At 37.1% G+C, this 20,258-nt stretch overlaps 1 protein-coding gene across 1 annotated transcript in view; it reads left to right on the top strand.

Moving 5' to 3' along the window:
• rps6kal (ribosomal protein S6 kinase a, like) overlaps positions 1-20,258 on the top strand; it is a 69,041-nt gene that overhangs the window by 30,183 nt on the left and 18,600 nt on the right. The window contains exons 5-17 of the mRNA XM_079480220.1: positions 5,030-5,111; positions 5,196-5,276; positions 5,487-5,566; positions 8,484-8,590; positions 9,292-9,329; positions 9,558-9,700; positions 15,370-15,440; positions 16,184-16,272; positions 16,400-16,464; positions 17,689-17,791; positions 17,903-18,027; positions 18,169-18,291; positions 18,459-18,548. Coding sequence (XP_079336346.1) covers positions 5,030-5,111; positions 5,196-5,276; positions 5,487-5,566; positions 8,484-8,590; positions 9,292-9,329; positions 9,558-9,700; positions 15,370-15,440; positions 16,184-16,272; positions 16,400-16,464; positions 17,689-17,791; positions 17,903-18,027; positions 18,169-18,291; positions 18,459-18,548 — 1,197 coding nt within the window. The remainder of the gene's footprint in view (positions 1-5,029; positions 5,112-5,195; positions 5,277-5,486; positions 5,567-8,483; positions 8,591-9,291; positions 9,330-9,557; positions 9,701-15,369; positions 15,441-16,183; positions 16,273-16,399; positions 16,465-17,688; positions 17,792-17,902; positions 18,028-18,168; positions 18,292-18,458; positions 18,549-20,258) is intronic.

The following is a 20,258-nucleotide window of genomic DNA, read 5'->3' as shown; positions in this document are numbered from 1 at the left end:
ATGTTATGAGTTGTGGAAAATTACAGGAATGGAAAACAAAAGTTTTCAGAACAATATGCAAAGCCATGGGGTTAGTTAACCTAACCAAAACAAACTTTTCAAGTTATTATTTTTGGTTTGTTTAAATTATAAAAAATACTGTTCAAAAGCGCATTTTAGTATTTGTATATCTTTTATTTTCAACTGCCTTAGTGCCAGAACATTTTAATGGGGGGACTGTGACTCCTGCACGGGGGCATACAGCGTCAGTACCATCGTTTATCAATTACATTGGTATCTTTACATACAGTCAACATGACGAAACACTTCCTATTATTACATTATTATTGTGAAAAATAACCAAACAACACACAGCAGACACACATCACACTGAGGGGTTTATTCGTCTCTAGTTTTATATAATATTTCCATTTTACAATAGGACAAATGTAGTGAGACTACGTTGCAAAAATACGGCTGTAATAATTAGGCCCACGTTCATGAAAGTAAAAGAGTGACACGTGCTGAATATTTCCAACTGAAAAAAATGCTTTGTATTAACAGTGCTTGCATTTTAAGGTTCTGCAGTTCAATATGGTTGTACAATTAAGCTGTGAATTTTTCAAATTGAAATATTTGACACACCATTTTACCGTTTAAAAATTCAATAATCAAAATTCACCTTTTAAATATTATTAAAAAAAACTTGTTTTAAAATACAATCTTTAATATTCAACAGAAATGTTTCAGTTTATATCATTTCGAATTTAAAATTTAGCTCACATAAATTAAGTGCTTGAAATTCATAGTTTCACATCAGGGAATCCCAGGAGAAGCAATAGAGAGCCGATTCCGCCAATGCATGATCTCTGCCTGCTGCCGGACCACTTCATCAGCAGGTGCTGCAAGTCGGTTCTGATGATGACCAAAGCTAGAAGTGCAAATGTTTTTCACACAGCCCACTAATCTGCTCGATTAAGTAAACGTTAAGTAAATCTCTTCTTATGCATTATCAAGAAAAAAGATTATTGATGCTTGTACTGGCAGCTTAACTCACCGATATCAGCCCTGGAACTGACATGGAGCACGGGGACAATTCCAGGTGGCCTGGAATCAGTGGTCTAGTCATTCATATATAATACTAATTTAATTATTTAAATATCGTTCACGGTCTCCTTGTACTGCCTATCTAAAGTACAAGTTTATGTTTGTGTTTGGCTTGCTATTTATATGCATTCATTACTTTTTACGTGCATATCATACATTTACATTTAGTAATTTAGCAGCATTTTCAATTTTTATCCAAAGCGACTTACCTAGTTCAGGGAGCAATAAAGCGATTTGTCATAGAGGAGCAAAACAATATTGGGTAAGATGGTGTGTTAAGTAGGTACAGTATGTACGCGAAAAGTGCACCCAAAATACATGCGTATCATATGCACGAAAAAGGTAATTTCTGAAGCTCGCAAAATACAAACATTAAATCGTGCTATTGATAAGCACTAATAAAGTCATCAAATAATGGTTTGCGTTTCGAGGATGAGAAAAAATGTATATGTAACAGTGAATTATTAAACTATGCTGTGATTTGAGTTTTTAAAATAAAATAGGCTAATTGCATTAAGCTACCTCAATGACACATGCAATTGTATATGACCAGAAAACATCAAGATATTTTAAAGCATTACATTATTTACATAACATCATCACAATAAACTTAACATTTAAATTGAAATACATTTTTTTTATTTTGTCATAAAACTAAATAGGAAAAATGGCAATAAAGATACAATTTAGTAGTAATACAAACAGATGAACTATTTTTTATTAGTGCGTAAAACAATCTACAGTATAAATAATGTGAACGGAGCATCAATAAAGGCTCACATGACACTGTGTCAGCGCTTTGCATTCATGATCGAGGCTCCTTTCTTTCTTTGCATAATATGCTTTATTGTATGGTGTAATAAGGGAGTAATATCCTCAGTTATAGAGGTCCGACAGATGATTCGAGCGGAAGAATTCTGGACCAACAGTAATTTGTGGAGGAGCTTTGACGGCAGACCGTACAGGAGAGTTACAGTTGTCAAAACTGAGCTCTGCGGGACCCCGTTAGTGACGTAGGATGGTTTTGAAGTAAACCGTTTCAACTGTACATACAGGGTATGGTCCCATAATCTAAACCATAATAGGGCAGTTCCCAGGATTCCAATGGATTCAACTCAATCTCGTACACTGTGTTTTTTTGGATAATGTCCAATGACCCGGATCTGATGCTATGATTTGTTGATAAATACCTTAATTTTTCCTGGAATTAAGACATAAAAGCATCACATTGATCTTTGTTATACAGCAAAACTGAGGGTGAATCCGGGGGTTTCACAATAGAATTCATTACAGAGAAAAGTGTTCGAGAATTCCCCTCTCCAGAACTAATAAGTCCAACATAGTAATCAGTTTTTGCAGTAGAGAGAGATTCTTTGTAATGCTCATAGTACATTGTCTTGTGCAATGCAAGTCCAGTTTTAACGTACAAAGGCTCAAGGGGACGCCCCTTCATTTTTAAACATCTTAACTCTCGAGTATACCATGGGGCAGAGTTTACAAATAAAACGTTTTTTTGTGGGGCATAGACATCTAAAATCCTTTGAAGACCTATCTTGTAGTAGGAAACCTGATCGTCCACAGTTGTGAGAGGCTTGGTGGAAGAGGGAGTGCGTCAGGGAGAGAGTCTATCAGCGAAAGCTGATATATTAATGTTCTTAATATTCCAAAATATAATAGACAGACATGGAGTAAACTTAAAAACAAGTAGTTGAGCTTTAAAGGATACATAGTAGCAGTACAGTGGTGAGCAGTTACACCTAGACAGCACACAAGATCAAGCATATGACCCTTTTGATGATTAAAAAGTCCCTCGCATGTACGCTACTTTTATTTTCAATATGGATGTTAAAGTCCCCAAGCAGGATCACATTAGAAGACATTGAGCAAAGATACGTTAAAAACACTGATAACTCATCTAAGAATGCCTTTGGAGGACGGTATACAGTAGCTAAAACTGTCAGAGTTGCCCCATTTATTTGTAAGGCCAGTGACTCAAACGAAGTAAAATCGTGCAGTGATAAATCAGAGTTTTTCCACTTCTTATTTAAAACACTTGCTAAACCCTCTCCGGGGCCTGTGGTGCGTGGTTTACATGTACACTTACCTAAAAGATTATTAGGAACTGTTCATTTTCTCATTAATGCAATTACATAATCAACCAATCACACGGCAGTTGCTTCAATGCATTTAGGGGTGTGGTCCTGGTCAAGACAATCTCCTGAACTCCAAACTGAATGTCAGAATGGGTAAGAAAGATGATTTAAGCAATTTTGAGCGTGGCATGGTTATGGTGCCAGACGGGCCGGTCTAAGTATTTCACAATCTGCTCCTTTACTGGGATTTTCACGCACACAGAATGGGTTTACAAAGAATGGTGTGAAAAGGGAAAAACATCCAGTATGCGGCCGCCCTGTGGGCGAAGATGCCTTGTTGATTGATGCTAGAGGTCAGAGGAGAATGGGCCGACTGATTCAAGCTGATAGAAGAGCAACTTTGACTGAAATATCCACTCGTTACAACCGAGGTATGCAGTAAAGCATTTGTGAAGCCACAACACGCACAACCTTGAGGCGGATGGGCTACAACAGCAGAAGACCCCACCGGGTACCACTCATCTCCACTACAAAAAAGAAAAAGAGGCTACAATTTGCACAAGCAAACCAAAACTGTACAGTTGATGACTGGAAAAATGTTGCCTGGTCTGATGAGTCTCGATTTCTGTTGAGACATTCGGATGGTAGAGTCAGAATTTGGCGTAATAGAATGAGAACATTGATCCATCATGCCTTGTTACCACTGTGCAGGCTGGTGGTGGTGGTGTAATTGTGTGGGGGATGTTTTCTTGGCACACTTTAGGCCCCTTAGTGCCAATTGGGCATCGTTTAAATGACACAGCCTACCTGAGCATTGTTTCTGACCATGTCCATCCCTTTATGACCACCATTTACCCTTCCTCTGATGGCTACTTCCAGCAGGATAATGCACCATGTCACAAAGCTCGAATCATTTCAAAGTGGTTTCTTGAACATGAAAATTAGTTCACTGTACTAAAATGGCCCCCACAGTCACCAGATCTCAATCCAATAGAGCATATTTGGGATGTGGTGGAACGGGAGCTTTCGTGCCCTGGATGTGCATCCCACAAATCTCCATCAACTGCAAGATGCTATCCAATCAATATGGGCCAACATTTCGAAAGAATTTTTCAGCACCTTGTTGAATCAATGCCACGTAGAATTAAGGCAGTTCTGAAGGCGAAAGGGGGTCGAACACAGTATTAGGATGGTGTTCCTAATAATCCTTTAGGTGAGTATATAGAGTTGTTCGACAGCGACCTTATGTTCCATAGTGCGAAGTTACCAGCTTACCACTTACCAGCAGATGTACCGGACGATCTTGTTAGCTATGCAAAATAGTAGTGATAGCTCAAACAGTAAAACGCTCGTAAAGTAGACTCTCAGAGGGATCTGTTCATATCCTCATACTGTGCAAATCCTCGACCATCACTCGTGTTGTATGTTAAACTGTGCACATAAATCACTCGGACACGCAGAACAGCAAGATGAAATTTAAATAACAAGAGTCCGCATCTAGTTACATGGACTCAATGCAGTGAGCCATTGATTATTGTCACACACAAACAAGCACAACCACGACAAACGCACTACACACAAACATGCAGCTCTGTCTAATGCAGATAATCTGAGTCTCTGCACCTTCCTCAAAGGAGTAGTTCACTTCAAAATAAGCCCCCATTGACTTTCCTACAATTGAAAGTAAATTTGGTCTTATTTTAATGTGAACTTCTACTTTAAACATCTATGGCACAACATAGACATATAAGCAACATTAAAAATGTTTTTCACCGCGGGGTGACTTTAAAGACAACAAATGATATATAACTACTATTTACTCTTTTTTTGTGAACTGTCCTGATTTTCAGGTGTTTCTTGTGCGGAAGTTAGTGGGTCCAGATGCTGGCCAGCTGTATGCAATGAAAGTGCTCAAAAAGGCCTCTTTAAAAGGTGAGTTTCTTTATTTAAAGTAGTTTGTCAACACACTGCTCTTTGGTTTTTGTTTATTCATCATATGCCTATGTTGTATTGTAGTGAGGGACAGAGTTCGCACAAAGATGGAAAGAGACATTCTGGTGGAAGTCAATCATCCTTTCATTGTGAAATTGCACTATGGTAGGTCTTTATAGAAGACTGATCCCATTCATATTTGACACAAAATAAACTTGCATATTGACTGCATGTGTTCTGAGTATTCAGTATATCTTATTGGTTTGTTTTCTCAATGAACAAAAAGTTTAATTTGACATGATTATTTAGTCTCAAAGTGACATCTAGAAAAAGACTTCTGAATGTGCTTTTGATTCTGTTTCTTCTTGTTTACAGCCTTTCAGACAGAAGGGAAACTCTATTTAATTTTGGACTTTCTCAGGGGTGGGGATGTATTTACTCGTTTATCCAAAGAGGTAAGCATCTCTCATGTGTTATGCTTTTAACCTAAATTCCCTGCCTAATTTAGATCCCCAGATCTAACAATTTGAGATGGTTTCCCATACGGGGCTTAACACTAGTCCTAGACTAAATAAGTCTTAGAGCTGTCTAAACTGAAAACAGCTTGCACTGACGTATCTTTAAATACAGCAGTGCTATTGTTTTGTCTCAGAATGCAATGTTTGAGCAAAACACACGTGTTAAATCGTACACAAATTGCAAACTTGAATGTGCTTTGCCAGTTTTACACTTTAATTTAATTTAGACTTTTGTCCTTTTCGCATCTGGAGTGATGCATCAAAGACAAATGTGAAAATTTAGGAAACCAGAGATTATCTTTGCAAAAAAATTATAATTATGGATTTTAATACTAATACACTTGATTTAGCAAAACACCTATTTTTGGCAATATTAAACTTGACCTTATATGAACACAGTACTTCGGTCTAAATAATGCAATTAAGCTCATTATCTGCAATATGCCGATAAGCCAGAGCAGTGCTGCAGGATTTGAGCAAACGTTGAACTGCACCTTTCACGGTTAGTAAAACCTTGTTTATCACATAATTTCAAGTGCAAGCAATTGTTCAGCTGTATAATTAATACTTAATTATACTCTTCATAACGTTAATCTTGTTGGTCTGAAACCAAGATGCTACTCACTCACTGGTGTGTTTGGGGTCGTTGTCTTTTTGAAACACCCATTTCAAGGGCATTTCCTCTTCGACACAAGACAACATGATCTCTGTACTAAAACTGATCCATGATCCCCTGAATCCAATAAATAGGCCCAACACCATAGTATGAGAAACATCCCCATATCATGATGCTTGCGCAATCAAGCACCTTACCCCTGATTGCTCTGCAGTAATGTGCCACTGTAAAAAAACTACTTGTAAGTCGCTTTGGATAAAAGCGTCTGCCAAATGAAATGTTTGGGGTTCGTCTGACAAACTGTCTGCGACCCCTAGACCCAAAAAGAACAATCTTGCTTTCATCAGTCCACAAAATATTGCGCCATTTCTCTTTAGGCCAGTCAATGTGTTCTTTGGCAATTTTAAACCTCTTCAGCCAATGGTATTTTTTCAACAATGGGACTTAGCGGGATCTTCTTTCGGATAGCTTCGCTTCACATAGGCGTCTTCTAATTGTTACTGTACTTACAGGTATCATCAGGCTTTCTTTGATCACCTGGAGTTGATAATTGGCTGAGTTTTTGCCATTTTGGCTATTCTTCAATTTGAATGGTAGTTTTCTGTTTTCTTCCACGTCTTTTTGGTTTTGGTTGCCATTTGAAAGCATTTGATATCATTTCAGCTGAGCAGCCGATCATTTTCTGCACTTGTAGATAAAACCATATAATGTGATTATAATAGGATTTTGGCAATACTGCGATGCGATTACACTCTACTTTTACTTGATTTTAATAATGTAATTAAGCTCATAATCGCAGTAAGCATAATCGAAGTAAGATATGTGTCGTACTTCACTTTTAATCGCAATAAGATTGCATGCAAACACCTTAATCCCATTTATGATGCTCTGACCAAGGTGTGCATGTGTTTCTGTCATGCATCTTAACTGCAGATTGATGGTAAACATGAGAGTGTGAAGTTTTACAGTCAACACAACTCTGTATTTCTCTTTCTATCTTCACACATAAATAACGCAAATGCAATGACAATGTTCACCACCGTTGCAGAGGCATTTTCCATCATATTTCTATATTCATCATGGCGCCGAATAACCCAAAAAGATACGCCCACATAAGTGTTTTGCGTTTGACGCGAATATATTAAAACTATAGCCTATAACACACACTTACTGTATCTGAGATCATCGTTTGTGCTGTGTATTATAGCCCATAATAAGACAAATAAAACGTTCATGTAAACAGGAGCAAAGAGGTGTTCTCATGTCTTGTAAACATGTTAGTCCTTACTCCGATTATTGGAAATAATCACCTTATTGTTGCGCATGTAAAAATAGTCATTATCTCTATTTTATGCTGTCAGTTTTTTGTTACGCGAGACCTGGAGCACCACGTTAGAACAGTAATGCAAGTTACCAAGAAACTATTAAAGACCACAGTATACAGTCAGCAATGAGATAAAAGGCAAATAGAACAGATACAACTTATGTAAGCTGTGCACATTTTGGTGGTCTTAAAGCTGCATTATTAAAAAATAAAAAACATTACAGAAGATTAACTGTAAAAAATTTACCGTAATCTATAAAAGTTTTAAGTTATTCACTGAAAAGTGAAATGGGTTTTTCATTATTTCTATTTTTATAACATTACTACCAAAGCAGCAGGAACTGTATATTAGGCTGACTTTACAATTTAAAAGGGTGATGATCAGTGATAATCCATGACATTGTGGATGCAAAGATGAACTACTATGTATATAATACTGTAATACCAAGGTCTATCAGAATACCCTGAATACTTCTGTTTGGCCGATGTGTCTTTAAAGGGATAGTTCACCCCAAAATGAAATGTGTGTTTTCATTTACTCACCCTCGGATTGATTCTCTATTGAATCTATGTCAGATTGATATGTGTGTGCGTGTGTGCATGTACTATATGTAATCTAATGGACACTATACTTTACATCATGGGTTGTTTCAATCAAGATTTTAACATGTTACTTCCACTAAATAACAACCAGAAACACTGGTTGAAAATGATAAAAAATTTAACCTTTCTCCAGAAGTGTTTCAAACCCGAACTTCCCTTTAAAAGCTTGTTCTTGTTTTTAAATGATGTGATTAATCATTCACTAATTCACAAGCATATATATGTCTGTCTTGTTTATGTTTTAATGATGTGTGTTGTATTGCTTTTTTGTGATCTTTGATATGAGAGTAAATTTGTTTAGTTCTTACTAGGTTATGTTTACAGAGGACGACGTGAAATTCTACCTTGCAGAGTTGGCCCTTGCATTGGATCATCTACACAACTTAGGCATTGTTTACAGAGACCTGAAACCTGAGAAGTAAAGTATCCCTCACATCATTTCTCTCTTTCTCCCTCTCTCACTTAAGTGTTGATTTATGTTTAAAAACCAAAACTAAAGTTTTTTTTTTCTTTCTCTTTAATGTTAATATTTTACTGATAGAAACAAGGGATTTGTTTCTTGCTTTCTGACTTTGCACATGTTTGTTTATATTCTTTATGATAAAAAATATATACAGCATGTAACAGAACTGATGTTCAAAATTATAATTAGGGCTGTCCCTATCGATTCTTTTGAAAATGGAGTACCAAATGATTTGCAATAATACTGTGAAACGCTGTTACTTGAGTTTTAATTTTATTTGTGTAGCATTCCTTTGCAAAACAAACAGTATACTATATATTGTATTTTAATAAGAAGATTGTATCACAGCTCGCATATAGTGCAGGCTCTATGTGGTGTCATGTGCATGTCAAATTGGCACTTAAACATGCAACTGGTAACAGCTTAACACAGTCTAAGTTCAGAAACATGCACAGAATTGACATTCTTGGTCTTTTGTCGTAGTGAACCATGTGTCACCCATTTGGACTAGAACTCGACATTTTTACATTGTGACAACCCTAAATATAATGGCGAGATATGAAAGACTCAAATTTGTTAAATTTCAGGTGTTCTTAATATTGTTTAGTTCATGTTTGTATTTATCTGTATTGGAGAAATGTGGTCTTAATTTTCAGCATTTTGCTTGATGAAGCTGGACATATCAAGTTAACAGGTACGTACATCCGTCACATTTCATCAATTTGCTACCTGTTGAATGTGTGCATGTGGATATCAGACATCATTGCTGTGTATTAAATCACTTATCAGCTCCCTGAATGTTATGAAGTCATTCAAATAAATTAACGTTAAATTAAGTTATAAACAATAATGCATGTTGTGTTTACCCTGCTTAGAGTTGTTAAAAACTTTGTCAACATGACTTTGTTGCTGTCTTCGACAGACTTTGGGCTCAGTAAGGAATCTGTTGATCACGACCGAAAAGCGTACTCTTTTTGTGGCACTGTGGAATATATGGCCCCTGAGGTGGTCAACAGGAGAGGTCACACCCAGAGTGCTGACTGGTGGTCTCTCGGAGTCCTGATGGTAGGAGCCTGTCACATAATGTTCCTTTCTTTTCCTCAGTTGCGAGTGTCTTAATCATTTTCTCAACTCAACTTTTTGATATCACTTTTTACCATTTTCATAGTTACAAAGCAACTGTTCATGAAACATATTGACTATAAGAAAAACATTAAAGTTATACATGTAAAATAAAAATGTGAACAAACACAGAATTCAGACACGCACATACAGGTTCATACACACATGCATAGAACACACACAGCGTGGTTATCACAGAGAAGCACACATTTAGGATAAAGGCGAGAGAAACACATGCCAAATATTATATGGGCTATAAATTCATATATGTAATAATAAAACAATTAAGCGGAATGTTACATTTAAAGGAGTAGTTCACCTTCAAATAGACAATTCTGTAATAATTTACACGCCCTCCTGTCATTTCATGCCTCAATGACTTTCTTTTTTCTGCAGAACACAAAAGAAGATATATTGAAAAATGTCGGTAGCAGAACAGCACAGCCCCCCATTCACTTCTACTGTAACCAATGCAAGTGAATGGGGGGCTGTTAACAACATTATTCTAAATATATTATTTTATGTTCAGCGGAAGAAGGTTAGCAATTTCAATTCTGTAACATCACTGACTGCCATAGTAGGAAAAAATAAATGGTAGTCAAAGGTGCCCATAGAACTATTTGTGTTCTTAAATTCTTCAAAATATCTCATTTTTTTCCTACTATGGTAGTGGATGATGTCACAGAACTGTAAATTGCTAACATTCTTACAAATATCTTTCTTTGTTTTTAATGGAACAAAGACATTTATATACGTTTGAAACAACCTGAGGGTGAGTAAATGATGACAGAATTTTTAGTGATATTAAGTGATATTAATAAATACAAAAACTTTAAATTCTAAAGATGTCAGCAGCACCCCTGGTCAGGCAAAACAGTAATCAAACCGTGGAGAAACCGTTTTCATGGAGAAAAAACTCTTGGGAGAACCCAGGCCCAATCAGGGGAACCAGTTCCACTCTAGCAGAAACTGCAGCATCTCTACAAGCTCGACAGTGCTTGAACTACTAGGCTAAATAAAATGCGATAATCCTGGATACTCTGTGGACGGCTCGATCCTCCTCCGGCTCCTCCCCCGTTCCCTGCTCCTCCCCTTCATGGTGGACGGCAGCACAGTGGCGGCGACTCCGCTCCCTCTCTGAGGCTCCAGCGCCACTCGCGGTCTTCACTCTTCCGCGCTTCCTTACCTCCTCAGGACCGCAATCCCCCTCAGCAGCGAGGGCTCTCTGACAGCATGTCCCTCCTTCCTGCCATGTTTCGGCACAAATGTCACAAAGTTCATATATACGGGAAGGAGGAGGCGGCAACCGGAATACGTGACAACAAACTTTTAATCCAAAAAAATAGTCCAATGGTCCAGGCCATGTCCTATCACCCTTCACTGTTGTCGCTCCTCTTTTTATCCTTCCGGAGCTCCTCAGTGAGAGAGGACTAAGAAATGTACTAAGAAATATATTTATGGTTACGAACTCCCACTGGCTCTCGTCCCGCCCTGCTCGTCACAACAACAAAAAGCATAAGCGCAGTACAACTGGACTTTTTTTTAAGGATAGTATGTAGAAAAGAGATAGAAGTCTGAACTAATCGGTCAGGTGCTGAAGGAAAAAAATTGTTTTCAGCTTATTCTTAAAGATGGATACAAAGTCTGCTGATTGTAGCAGGGGGCAGATCATTCCACAAATGTGGAATAGATCCAGAGGAAGTACGTGGGAGTGATCTTTTTTTTTCTTTTTGGGATGGCACTACAAGAAGTTGTTCATTTGCAGAGCTGGATCTGGCGGGTAACTAAGTCTGTATTACCCAGTGATTATATGGGGGTGCTGAACCAGAACTAGACAGAACATTCATGCCCTGGCAGTGGCAGATAACTTTGGTTTTATATCTAATTTGAATACATTAATGTTTTAAGAATACATTAATGTTTAAATTGAGATTTACAATAAATATTTTGTAAAGGAAACTCTGTTGTACAAAAGTGTTTGCAAACCAAATCTTATTGCACTTTTTTTCATATAGCAGTACTTTTCAAATAAAAGTGCGCAGAACACTATTTTTAGTTCATTATTGAATTGCGATAACAAATTGTAATCGTTGTGATGCTGCTGAAAAACATGTGCATTCTTAATAGCCACATTGTATACTGCTATTTTAAAGTCTTTATGAAAGCACCATATTCATGTGGTCCAGGTGAGATCTTCTGATATTCCTAAGAGTTCAACTGTAAGAGCATGGCATTAGCAGTGAATATACCCCTCTCCCCCCAGGACTTTAGTGCTGCTGACTCTCTTCACAGTTGAGCTGTTGATGGTTAGTGGGAGGTGGTCAGCAGAGTTTCTCCTACAGTATATGACAATCTCATGCCCTTCTCACATCAGGTTGTTTTTTTAACCACACCATTCCACCAGTCGTGCAACTCTGTATGGTGTTTCATTGATTCTTATGATTATTGTTGTGGATTACCACAATTGTATCACCTGCAAATGTTGATGATGTGGTTGGAGCCGAGCTTGGCAGTGCAGTCTAGAATCTGTAGAATTACTTTTTTGGACATCTGTGCTTAGTGTGGTAATGCTGGAGGTGTTGAGGATGACACAAACTGAGTGAAATAAAAAGTCCAGGATCCAGTTACAGAGGGACGAGTTAAGGTCCAGCAAGTTTAACTATCAAGGATTTTTTGTGTTTTATGCTGATGAACCGCATTCGAACAAGAGCCAGATGGAGGGAGTTGAGTGTTGCATTGTCCAGTTTGCAATTTGGATGGTATGTTTATTGAATCTTAGTGAGGTGTCGAAGATGTTGGTTGGAACAGTGGTTCTCAAACCTTTCAGATCAAGTACTTCCTTTATTAAATTAGTTGTTCCAAGTACCACCTTATGACCACCATAAAAAATCATATGAATAGACACTTAAATTAATAGTAGAGCTGTTAATCTTTATCTTAACACCTCATCCTCCAATTCTAATGTATTATTAATAAAACAAACGCTTTCTTTTATTTCAAACTAAAGAACATGTATTTTCCATGTTTTTCAAGTTAGTCTGCAGCAATAGTGGACACAATATACCTTTCTGTAGTACACCGTAAACAAGGCTCTGTAAATGACTTTTATGGGGGATTTATTAACTTTGTGGGGACTTGCAGAAAGACAACAAACTTATATTAAAAACAAACAATGTGGAAATAATATTTAACGAAGAAGATACATAAATATATGTATACTAAAATTTCAACAGTCAACAGCTGTATATTATAAACCGAGACTTTACTTTACTGCAGCAGCTTTTGTCAAAGCAGAAAGTCAAAAATACATTGGAACGCGCGCTTCATTGATTTAACCTCGAGTAATTGCAGACACTTGTTGAATTAGCACTAAACAGCAATAACAACAGCTTTAAACAGCGGTTCAAATGCAGAAATACATAACTCACACAGCTCATGGGAAGAGAGAGAGTGAGATACCCACAAGGAAAATGTATAGCCTACTTAAAAATAAAGTATTTATTGGTAAATGCACCAATGAGTGGCAATTGATGGAAAGGATACACCTATAGCCATATTAAGTTAAATGTACTTTTTAAAATGCAAATAAGTAAAAGCTAACTGTTTATGATTTTTAGTAGGCTATAACAGAATAAGTCTAATAATTATCTAAATGAAGTGAAAACAAGCCCCTATATTTGGGCAGCTACATTATACAGTAAGTTGCAAAACAAATGCAACCCAAATATCACTGGATATTAAAGGGATTATGCATCCCAAAATGAAAATTCTGTCATCAGACAGATCTTTACGCGTGCAAGTTATGGTGTCTCTGTGGTGGATTCAATTTCTGTTTAAAAACACAATGCATGAAAGCAGATTCAAAATATGCATATCAAATGCAGCTCTGGTTTAATGTAAATGGGGATGCTTTAAAGCCGCTCTTAACCCCGTCATTGTCATGTCAGCAGAAAGCGAGAGTTAAGAAGATAGAGGCCAGAAACAAACAGCTACATTTGTTTTGAGCCAATAATTTTAGTTTCTTTATTAGGTTAATTTAGAAAAATGTTTGGAGTATGATTCTTTGTGACTCTTAACTGCCCTGCCGAGGAGTGGGTACATTAGTGCTGGTGTACGGCAACGTTAAAATAGACCAAATCCCCCGCCCTAGGAGCATAGAATGCATCTCATTGCGAATAATATTTTATGTAAGACGACGGTCTTGTGACATTTGTTGTAACACCGGCACTGTTCATTTATCTGGTCAACAGTGACATTCTGGCTCTTTGAAACAACTTTTACCGTCTTTCAATATGCAGTGAGGTGCTAGATAATAACACATTTCTATGGAGTGTTTGTTTGCTACAATATTAATTAAAAATGTTGTAGGCTATTCATATTATTGTTGTTGTCTTAAAGTTTGCATTGTTATTAGTATTTATTTCGAGTTTATATCGTTTACATTTAGACATTAACATTTAGTCATTTAGCAGACTCTTTTATCCAAACCGACTTACAAAGAGTTCAGGAAGCAGTCAGCAATATGTCATACAGGAGCAATAATGCAATATCGTTTAATTTAAACGTTATTTTATTAGCATGTCGAAGAGCTGCACGATTAATCGTTAAAAGATCGCGATCTCGATTCAAACACCAACACCATCTCATTAACGAAAATCAACGATTCTCCTGCGTCTATTACAGCTCAGACTAAAGTTATAACGCTCCAATCTGTTGAAGCTGCCGCTGAAGCAGAGAAAGCATTATCATCATTAAGTATGAAAGCAGAGAGTTGCCAACTCGCACTCACGAGACAAGTGCGTTTAGTCTGCCCAACTTAATCTCACGCCAAATTAAAAACCAAAATGAAGTACATACAGCCTAACAACAAAACTACTCTTATGATTGTCTTTCAGTATTGTGTTACATTTTTCTGAATCGTGATTCTCAATTTATTCAGAATCATGCAGCTCTGTGGTTAGAACTCTGCTTTTGTGATTATGTTCAGCATTATTATCATTTTAATTCCTGTGAAAATGCATTTTTGCCGCTTCAGAGCCGCATTTACAGTCTGTTTAAATAAGACTTCAGATTCGGTTTCTGTGGGGCAAAAACTTATTTGGTCAGCCCTAAATTGTGCAAGTTCTCCCACTTAAAAAGATGAGAGAGGCCTGTAAATTTTCATCATAGGTACACTTCAACTATGAGAGAAAGAATGAGAAAAATAATCCAGAAAATCACATTGTCTAATTTTTTCATAATTTATTTGCAAATTATGGTGGAAAATAAGTATTCATCTTTTTAAGTGGGGAACTTAGCGCAGTCGGACTTATAATACCATGTATCATTTTTCTTAAAAGCATTAGAATGGAAGTGATAGGGGGGCAATTTTTTGAACCTCGAAAAAGTGTATCCATCAATGAAAGAAAATCTTGACACGGCTCCGTGGTCTGTATTTTCTGCCTCTTTATGGGCATGAATATTAGTGTCTTCAGTTAAACACAGAAATGTGATATCCTAACTGTACAAAATAAATTGGCTCAAAATAAAATATTCAAATCACCATGCAAATTGTATGCAAGTAAACATGTCCAGTCATTTCATTGTCTAACAGACTTTTTCTTTTTTGCCAGTTTGAAATGCTGACTGGCACATTACCATTTCAAGGAAAAGACAGGAATGAGACTATGAACATGATTCTCAAGTGAGTATGGCTGTTATACATGCTCGGCTGTTTGATGTTCAATGGGTCAAGTCTTGTGTAAAGATCTGGGGCCTCATTTATAAAACGTTGCGTAGGATTTGCATAAGAAGTGGCGTACGGATGAAACATAGGACATGCGTACGCACAGAAATATTCAGATTTATATATCCTACTCAGTTTTCCCTTAATAAATCGCAATCAATTCTAAATGTAGCGCAGCTTTTGCGGCTTCATGTCACGCCCACTGTCCATAAATAGTCCGTGAAACGCCCACAAGTTAATATTCATCGGTTGCGAAATCATGGCAAACACAGAGAGGAAATCAAATGCCAAAAAGGCACTTGAAAAGGTTGCAGGCGCCGTGGCCGAAATAAAAAAGAAATTGTCGGACATCAAAGTCGAGGTAAAAAAGCGTCTAGCTCTCCATCGCCAGAGTGTGTCTGCCACGGGTGGGGGAAATGGGAAATAGTTCAATGCAAATGTAATTTCTTGCAGCTTTCTGAATGGTTGAGACATACATCATACGTTATTTTATAAAACATATAACAAACTAAAGGCATATGCATGAATACCATGATTCCGTAGCTGATCTAAATCTAAATCTTTTTTTTTCATTGTTGGAGTCATTAAACATTTATGAAAATATTCAAAAACTCTGGCAGGCAAAGAGTTAATGATCTTGGCGACTATACAAATAAAATATTGTAAGTCATTTATTTTTGTTTCTGGTTGTTCATCAACAGAGCAAAGCTGGGAATGCCACAGTTTTTAAGTTTGGAAGCACAAAGTCTTTTACGAATGCTCTTCAAAAGAAATCCGTTGAATCGTTTAGGTAAGTCAGACGTGTTCGTCTTCACCTAAATCAAAACACCAGGCTATAGGTTAGAGAAGTGAATAGAAACAAACTGTTGTTTTGGATTAAACCCTGTTATTAAATTTGCTGTGTTGCTTTGTTACAGGGGCAGGTCCTGATCGAGTGGAAGAGATTAAACGGCATGCCTTTTTTTCTACCATAGACTGGAATGTAAGAATCAATAACATTTCCATTACCCAATCCTATTATTACATAAGCAAAATTTAATTTACCCAAGTGCCCGTGCCTGATTTTCTGTCACCTGTAAATTTGTGGCAGGTGGCCAGACAATATGCCGACTCTAGCTGTGTTTGTCTAATCACCACAGCAGAAGTATCTCAAAAGCCATCAGCATCCCACTGACAGGGAAAGAACCTTGTTCTACAGAAAGAGCCTTTAGTTCACTTTGCTATCATTACAGATTATCCTTTGTATTTTAACACACATTCTTGGTTTTATCATCATAAGAAACGGTGCTCACAGACATTTCTTTGGCACTTAATGCTTCCCGTGCAGACATCCAAAAACAACAGCAGGCACATAATAAATACAACTTAAAAGTGAGACATAAAAATAACATACAGAAGTCACAGAAAAAGTATTTTGCAACAAAACATATTTATGGCTGTTTTGTGCACTTGTGCAAGAGGTGATGAGTTTGCAAAAATCTTAGAATGTCCCAGTTCAAGTTTGACCATCTCGTACCCCCTTTCTGTGAGAGCCTGTGGACTGACTGACCATCCCAGCTCCGGAAATTCCCACCATCACAAACCAGGAGCAAAGATGGCCTGCTTGTCACTATTTTTATGCTAAACAGTATTACAATACTTAGTATATGTATATATTTTTTTCCGCTAAGGTTAGAAGTTATAGCTTCACTCAGTTACATTATGCCTCTAAAATTATCCCTGACATTCCTCTGTCTGATATCGGTTACAAAATAAGACTCAATCAAATCATACCTAACTGTTTTAAATAAATGTGTATTCAATAAATCAGTACTGATAGGCTCTCCCTGTTACTCAGTTACGTAGTAAATGTGTATTATTATTCAGAAGTCCCTATCTGCAGCACTCCTGGCTGTTACTGGTCAAGACACATCCAATCATTTATTTAAAATTAATCTCTAGTTTAAAAATTACATTCGCCAAGTCCATGATATTTTCAAGCCCATCATGCACATATTTATGTCCCACCCAAACATTCACATTCTACATGGAATTATGATAAACGTTTTCTCCACTAATATGTATAAGTCAAGCACCAGTGAGCTATTTTCGTTCTATTAAACTGAGGTTTGCACGCTAAATAATGCCACCTACTCAACAGTTTAATAAAATATGTTCCAAGTTTTAAGTGACAGAGTCTTTTGTTAACTGTGGCTTTATTATTCAGAAATTGTGCAGAAGAGAACTTCATCCGCCATTCAGACCTGCTGCAGGAAAACCAGATGACACATTCTGCTTTGACCCTGAATTCACAGCCAAAACTCCCAAAGGTAGGGTGGGTTACAAATGTTAGTTGTGACATATCCTGTCAGACTATAGAAAATTCTGATCATTTGTGTTGATTAATTGGTTTTCTCACTGACTGTATTTTGTGTGGACAGACTCCCCTGGTATTCCCCCCAGTGCGAATGCTCACCAGCTATTCAAAGGCTTCAGTTTTGTAGCTCCAGTCTCACTGGAGGAAGGCAGAAGTGTTCCCCTCATCAACATCATCCCAATAGTGCAGGTGAACCACTTACCGTCTCCTCTAAGTGCCATTCCAACTTGTTAACATTTAATTTTGTTACTAAATAAAATGCCTTTCAAAAGATTTGCACTACATTGCCAGTGAGATTTAGTTCAATCATTGCTCCGTTTGCTGTGTTAGATGCACAGTAACTCTGCTCAGTTCTCGGACATGTATGAGCTAAAGGAAGACATTGGTGTGGGTTCTTACTCTATTTGCAAGCGCTGCATACACAGAGTCACTGCCATGGAGTTTGCTGTGAAGGTGAGGCCCACCATCTTGCAGCAGTCAGTTCTTATGATAATACGGCCTGACTTGTATTACTATGCATTTTATTCAGTATTCTCATGAGCTTAGATAGCTAAATAAATTCTCAGGCTGGAAGTTTAGCCTGTTTGGGATAACAGTTTCATTGTGTCTGTGTTAAGTAGATAATTGACAAAAGTAAAAGAGACCCATCAGAGGAGATTGAGATCCTGATGCGCTATGGACAACATCCCAACATCATCACGCTAAAAGATGTGAGTGAAAATGCCCTCTTGTAGCGATGTATTGTATGTATTGTTCTTGTTTCTCTCTTCAAATCCTCAGTTTCTTTTCTTTTTTTATTCTGTGAGTAGTTTTTATTTCAGAAAGGTGACAATATACAGTGAGGGAAAAAATTATTTGATCCCCAGCTGATTTTGTAAGTTTGCCTGCTTACAAAGAAATGAAGGATCTATAATTTTTATGGTAGGTTTTATTTTAACTGATAGAAACCGAATATCAACCAAACAATCTGGGAAAAATCTTAATAAAGGTTATAAATTGATTTGCATTTCAGTCGGTGAAATAAGTATTTGATCCCTTACAAACCAGCAAGAATTCTGGTTCCACAGTTTGGTTATCTGTCTATTTAGACCACAGATTAGTCCTGTCACTTTACGAAGGTACTCTTGTTATGTATATAAAAGATGCCTGCAAACAAAATCTGTATCGTTCATTTCAACCTCTCCACCACCATGATCAAGACCAAATAGGTTTCAAAGGATGTAAGGGACAATTTTGCCTAGTCACATTTATTTGGCACATTGTGACTTGAATCGGTTTTATTTCATTTTGTAGATTTATTTCGTTTTTTATTTTCATTTATTATAAAGGGTATATTCTGTTTTAAACAAATTCTGTAAATTAATGTTTGATAGATTTTTGGTGCCTTCATTTTGTGCTGCACACACATGCGCGCGCGTGATTCGACTATCAGTCGACTATAGGCAAGACGTGACAAATCAGATTCGACTATGTAAATATGTAGTCGAGGACACCCCTAATATATATATATCAGGTTAATATATCAGGTTCTGTGTCCAAACCAGACAGTCACCTGCATGTCTACGTTCTAAATCACATGGACATTTTAACAGTACTAAAAAATTAGATGAAGCAGGATCTTATCTACCGTTAAATCACTGCACACTATACAGTATGAAGACATTCTGGGCATACTACATCATGTGACTTTGAATATTGATATATTTACAAAAGTTGCCCAAATAATGTACTTGGGTATTGTTAAGCAAGTGCAGTGTAACCGGAAGAAATATGCTTCTCAATCTTTAAAATATGCTTCTCTTTGAAAAGAGATGCTCGCCTTACAGTTTTACGCTATTTTTTATTCATCAACTTTCTGAATTTGGAGGCTCCTCAGCTCCTGCGGCATCATGGCATAAAGTAAGTAGTGTCCATGCTGACAAATTTAGTCGGAAACAGTAGATGTCTGTATATCTCTCAGAAAATACACACAAGCACACATTGATTTAAGAAATTCCGGGCCTTTGATATTTCAGTAGTATTATTTTTGTGAAATCTTTAAAAGGAAAATACACTGGGCCAGTTGCCTCATTTTGTTGTACAGAATGTAAAGAGACAACAGACCCTCTCCTTGTAGAAGATTAAATATTAAGCAAAGGTACAGAGACTGCACAGTAAGTCAAGCTAGTGTTCCTACTTCAGACATGTTTCATGGTGGTCTACATTTTTTTTAACAAACAGACTGCTGGGGCACACAGTAACATGCATTGTCTAAACAGCCCGTAATGAGCAGTGCCCTACATGTCTGGTGTTTGTGCTGGTTTGTTTGTTAGATGAAGTATTAGCGAATGTTGGCATGTCCAATAAAAGCAGAAAATTGGTATTACTTGCCAGCTTTAAAGTTTCTTACAGATACTGTTTACACCATACATGGGCAGAGC

The sequence above is a fragment of the Barbatula barbatula genome (genome assembly GCF_947034865.1).
Source record: "Barbatula barbatula genome assembly, chromosome: 18".
In the NCBI taxonomy this organism is placed as follows: Eukaryota; Metazoa; Chordata; class Actinopteri; order Cypriniformes; family Nemacheilidae; genus Barbatula; species Barbatula barbatula.
Note: the sequence above shows the minus strand (reverse complement) of the source record. Positions and strands in the feature narration are given on the sequence as shown.